The sequence below is a fragment of the Stegostoma tigrinum genome, chromosome 19, assembly GCF_030684315.1.
Source record: "Stegostoma tigrinum isolate sSteTig4 chromosome 19, sSteTig4.hap1, whole genome shotgun sequence".
Taxonomy (NCBI): domain Eukaryota; kingdom Metazoa; phylum Chordata; class Chondrichthyes; order Orectolobiformes; family Stegostomatidae; genus Stegostoma; species Stegostoma tigrinum.
In genome coordinates this window covers 59,094,817-59,100,816 of record NC_081372.1, presented here as the reverse complement: position 1 = coordinate 59,100,816, position 6,000 = coordinate 59,094,817, and the positions used below count along the sequence as shown (strand labels likewise).

Below are 6,000 nucleotides of genomic sequence, written 5' to 3'. Positions count from 1 at the left end.
CGGTAGAGCATGGTGAACATGAGTGAACGTTGGCTTTAGTATGTCGTAAGAGGCTGAGCTTTCCGAACACGAATCAGTTCCCTGTCTTGAGGAAATACTTGATCTCATTTTCTTGGTATTTCCCCGGTTATATTATATCATGGCTTTGCAGGCTGGTTTCGAATATGAAATGTTACTGTCAGTGACTATTGAACAGTAAGGGGGTGGTGTAAATGGCGGGGGAGGGCCGAAGGAGCCAGGCTCTGCCTAACAATGGGAGCCCCACTGGCCGGTGGAGTGGCCGCGGGTCAGTTAACAAAGGGCGAGCAGCGGGGGAGCGGAGCCGCGTCTGTGCCCCCGCTGCGTCCCTCTGGCTCAGGTGAGCGCTGTGAGGGAGTGCGCAGGCGCAGCTCCGGCCCAGGTACGGGCTGGGAGAGGGGGTGGGGGAATCTCTCTCTCTCTGCCATTCACTCCTTCTCCACGTTGCAGCCTCGGCCGAGCACCGAGTCCAGGATGGCGTTACTGGGCAAAGGAGGCGATTGGCAGGTAGGCGAGGCATTGACAACTACAGAGGTTGTGGGGGTGGGGGGGTAAGGGGGTGTCCGGGGGTGGGGGTATTGGATGGACCCATGGGAGGGGAGGGATCTAGTCAAATCCAATAGCGCCCCCCCCACCAAACTCCGTCCCGTTCCACATTCCTAAGGAGGCCCGCATTGTCCTGGGACACTGGCCCCTCTGGGATATGGCCCATGGCCGGATGTGGGGAGCTGAGCTGAGCTGTTGCTCAGGGGACAGTTAAAGCCCCTGGCCTCGAGGTGGGGGTGAGGGCGGATTCGACAAGTCCCAGAGAGCCGCCCACCCTCCCCCTCCCTCAGCCCCCACCCCCGAATCACCCAGTCTGGTGTGTATCTGACTCCCACACCCAGTTACAAACGTCGTTAGAGCGAATCCCTCGCAAGATACCGACCGGCAAGGTAGTGTAACAGGAGAGGGGCCTGCGTTTGTGTAGCGCCTCTTGTCAGCCCCTTCTCCCCCGTACCTCAAGTGCATTGGGGCAGTTTGGCAAGTTGGACTTTGCCATTGCCATCGCCCCCTCCATCCCCTCCCCCGGTCCCTTTTTTTTAAATCCTCAAGCTCCCAGTCCAGTTGCAGTGTGGAATAAAGTGAGAGACTGGGACACTAAAGAGAGTCTTCAGCTCAATTTTAGAAATAGGAGCCCAGTGTAAACCCCGGCGGCGAGAACTCTTCATGGGGCAGTAGTCAGAGGGTCCGAGAGAGCACCCGGAATCCCCCCCCCCCGCCGTGAGGATATTGTTAACGCGGTAACCCCCCGGGGGCAAATTATCAAACCACAGGAGACTCCTACACTTCACATAAACACCAGTTTTCCAGCGATCCACGCTACAAACCGCTCTAGATAGGAAGACCGAACTGCCACTTAGTGGAGAGTAATTTTCTCAAACTGTACAGCGGATAGTCCCGATGTTAAAGGGCTTCAAGGGTCAGCTAGCAGCGATCACTACTAGTTTGTATGGGGCAGGAGCATTGACTAATCGCTGCAAATTTCAGAATCTGATACCAGCGAGCGACTTGTTGAAGATTCTTTTAAAAAAAATCTACCTTCACAGCAGGATGTGAACAGGTCGCCATAATCTCCCCAACTACAACCGATCTTTAGTTAGTTGGGGGGGGGGGTGACCTGGGTAGGACTCATCATCTCACAGCTGCATTTTATAGTTGTTACGGTGCAGAGTAAAAGTTATATTGACGCCGGCGGAAAGTTGCTTCTTCAAAGGCAAAACAGATAACATCTGATAATAACCTTTCTACTGCCACATGGTGTACGGGGGACACAGAAAACCCGGGGCCTAATTTTTCTTTTAAAAATTGGTGATCAGACACCAATTTGATCAAGACAAACACAGGACATGTTGGATATACTCAGCATCTGCATACAACAGAAACATCTTGCAAGGTACAGCTACTGAGTTTTCCAGCATTTTCCGCTTTTCTTTCACACTTCCAGCGTTCGCAGTATTTGATTTTTTTTAATCGACCGTCCAATTTGGCGTTTATGCAGAGACACGAGCACCTTTGTTAAATAGCGATATTTGCAATGCCCGCTGTCTTTTCATTTACCGGCGCTGGCATTTTATTTAACTCAATCGGCAAGCAGGTATATCTCCCTGCTTTTTATTTGCCCATTGGACGTTGTGGGAGGCGACCGTGTTACCGGGGAGAGAGTATTCGTTCACAACATCCCTCCAGGATAAAGAGAGGCTCGGTTTAGTTATGATTACAGACGCCGAACGGGCGGCTGTACCGTTCCTGGGCCTTCTAAACTGGGGTCCTGTGAAAAGCGATTTATAAAACTGTATTTGTACCAGCTGAACTGGGCTGCAGTGAGAGGCGACTTTTAAAACTGTACCTGAACCCTATAAACTGAACTCCCAAGTGGAGAACGATTTTTAAAATTGCACCTGAGCTCCCTAAATAGGGAGAAAGGCGATTGTTTTATTCGAATTGTTTTTTTCGTTCGGTAATAATTGAGGGAAAATGCAAGCGAATTTGTGTGGGGCTGCGTTGGTCAGGGTGCCGTCAATAGCCGAGAAATTCATAGGTTTTAAAAGCACTTAATTCCGAGTTGGGTTTTTAACAACCATAATTGCTGAATAAGACTGGAATGAGCGAGTTGACAACGTCTGAATAATACACCACCTCCACATGACCCCCCCCCCGTCAACTTCCGAATGAGTAGTCAAAATGGAACTTTCCCTGATGTTTTTCTGTGACTGCGCGACAAGACTAACTGCTATTCACAGCTTCCCGCTTTCTGTGAAAGCTTACCTTACCCCATTCGGGGAACGCTACCATCTCGTAAAAATCTCACAACTCTACACAAAGAATCTGAGCATTGCGGCCGTTTTCAAAAAGAAACACAGCCGAGAGATGAGCGAGAGAAGTCATTTGCTTTACCTTGGCCAGCAGGAGAACAGAATATGAAATCATTATTGTTTGTGTATATTTCACACTTTCCTGAGGCCCACTTGATAAGATTTTTTTGGGGGGCTGATGGTAAATTATAGATTGATTTGTTAAGTGTTGTGTTTTTATATGGGCTGTTGTTAATTCGCGGGGCTTGCTCTTTGAAAGGCCGGAAAGAGACAGTAACTCAAACTGGAGAATTACCAGGGAGAGGTTAAAACGTACACATTATGCGGAAAGTGAAGGCTGGTGTAAATGCCTCTTGACCCCCACCCCCCCCCACCCCCGGGGTCGCTGTAAGTTGTTAAGGACTGATAACAGATATACTGGCACATTACCAGTATCGGAATAGTACAAGGCCGTTCTGTCCTTCCATTCCCTTCTATCGTTTGTGGCTGCTCTTTAATCTGAAGGCACTCTGCCCCGTCCCTCCAGATTCTGTCACTTCTAATATCCTGAGTTTACTAACCAGCCCCACACCAACCTTTTGTTTTGAACTGTGAGTAAATTTCTTTTAGGAACAAGTGCCCCCTGTCTTCAACCTTTGGTGGTCTCGCTCTCGGTTTAAGGTCATTCCCGGCTGTTCTTGCTTCACCATCCCGGAGCTCATGACTATAAGCTCATTCTTGTTTCTGTGTAACCTGTCCCCACAGCCATCAGCTGGTGGTCCTGCTCATGGCGCTGCCGTCCTTTCTAGAGCCCAACATTCTCCCTTGGGTGCAGTCCCCAGACTAGGGCTCATTACAGCCCCACTTCCGTCTCGGATTCTTGAAGGAATTTCTCCTGTCACTGATTCGCGGCAGCCTACCGACTAATTGTCAGAGGTTTCAGTCCTACAGAAGCCAACACACGGTCATATAGAGCACGTAAACAAGGTCATGTGGAACACATAAATAAAACCCGAAAGAACCGCAGATGCTGCAAATCAGAAACAAAAAAAACAGAAGTTGCTGGAAAAGCGCAGTATGTTTGGCAGCAGAGACAGTGGGAACTGCAGATACTGGAGAATCTGTGATAACAAGGTGTAGAGCTGGATGAACACAGCAGGCCAAGCAGCATCTGAGGAGCAGGAAGGCTGATATTTCGGGCCTAGACCCTCCTTCAGAAAACGGTCCCGACCCGAAGCGTCAGCCTTCCTGCTCCTCTGATGCTGCTTGGCCTGCTGTGTTCATCCAGCTTCACGCCGTATTATCGTAGGTTTGGCAGCATCTGTGAAGAGAAATCAGTTTCCGGTCGGGTAACTCTTCCTCAGAATACATAAACAGGCAGTCATATAGAACACGCAAATAAAGCCATATGGAACGCGGTCATATAGAATATATATATATATATATATTTAAAGCCAGTACATACACGCTGTTATATAGAATATATGGATACATCAGTACTAGCGTGACCCTCCCCTCCATGTGCTGTAAACATTCCTGACGAGCAGTAACACGCGGTGATACCCACTACCCCGATCACAGATTGAGAATGGCCAATGGCTCACATGATTGTAGGAACTGCACATTCCAGCTTTAGTTGGTTAGAACAGGGTCACTTAGTAAGCCGTACACAGCGCTCACTCCAAGTCCAACCATCCGCCCGTTTTCAGTTTGTTGGAGGGAACGCCGTTCATTCGGGGGCGGGGGGGGGGGGGGCAGTGGGAAACACAACCAAGAAGTTACCTTTCCATTAAGTTCCGGAAACAGAAATTCCCTGACCCACTGATAGAGTCAGGGAAAGCGCTGGTGTCGGGGACTGCAGTTCACGGGATATGGTAGCCGGGGGTCAGTACAAAGGTAGAGGTTGGGTTCTCTCTCTCTCCCCGTGTGTGTGTGTGGAAGGGTGGGGGTGGTCATGGATGATTTTTATGGGCTGGGGCCGCTGTCAAGTACAGTTAAAATTCTGAAAGAGATCTCTAAAGACCCCGGCTCCCACCTACCTCCCACTTCATTGGGAAGCCCGAATTCCTGGGCGGACACTGATGCTGAGGTGATATTGCCAATGGAGAGAGAAGTGGATACAGTCCAAGGGCTAACCCAGGAGATTCCAGTGTCCACTGACCTCAGTCTCTGTGTGGACTCCCCTCCCCTCCCCCGCCACAGGGACACAATGCAGCCTATTCACACCCACCTCACTGTTCAGTCCGCCCCACCAAAAGTGCTAATGAGTCTGTTGTTGTTGAGCTGCGAGTCTGATGATGAGTGAAGTACAAAGGGACACCAGCGCCGTGGTCAGGCCTCGGAATGGCCAAACGGCCATTAGCAGCCTCTTTACTACCCTTTAAATCAGGAAATTTCCTCCGGTTCCTGAACATCCCGTTTACTCGACCTGCATACACTGTGTTGCGGGTTTGTCTGACCAAGCTCTTCACTAAAGTACAGCACAGTACGTACATTGCAGTCCTTTAGTACACGGGATACACACGCACCAGTCCATTTAACACCGTACATTATTTACAAAGGTCCACATTACCGAAAGATTCAGGGAGCTCAAATATGATGCAGAGGTTTGCCAGGTTTATGCGGGGTTAATAAGTCGTTTGAGTTTAATTGTCCATTGAGGTCTAAACCACTGTGTGTGGGGGCGGGGGGGGGGGGGTGGGGGGCGGGTGACGTGGAGAAGGCTGGATTCTCCAGTGGAGCAGGGAAGGGATATCATTGAGATTTTATAAATTGACAGCGTCAATATTTCCTAAGCTTGATGAATCGGCACCGAAGGCCATAGGCCCGACTGGAAAAAGGACGGGAGAATATTTTAAAAGTCCGTGTTCAAATAGAAGGTTCTTTCCAAATACCCGCTCAGGCACCAGCTCCATTGGTAATGCTCAGCGCAGGCGATAACCTCGTGGCATTATCACTGGACCCAGCATTGTATATTATCCAAGGACTGTGCGGTATTAGATTCAGGGGCATCTGTATCCAATATTATAGAGTACTGTAATCCAGAGACCCTGATAATGCTCTGGGGACCTGGGTCCCAATCCCGCCACTGTTGAATCTGGCAATAATCTGGAAGTAAGAGTCTAATGACGACGATGAAACCGATTGT

At 49.7% G+C, this 6,000-nt stretch overlaps 1 protein-coding gene across 1 annotated transcript in view; it reads left to right on the top strand.

Moving 5' to 3' along the window:
* The first annotated feature begins 450 nt into the window (after positions 1 to 450).
* The window catches only part of tfap2c (transcription factor AP-2 gamma (activating enhancer binding protein 2 gamma)), a 138,700-nt gene continuing 133,150 nt past the window's right edge, over positions 451 to 6,000 (top strand). Inside the window, exon 1 of the mRNA XM_048549651.2 lies at positions 451 to 525. Coding sequence (XP_048405608.1) covers positions 493 to 525 — 33 coding nt within the window. The 5' untranslated portion in view covers positions 451 to 492. The remainder of the gene's footprint in view (positions 526 to 6,000) is intronic.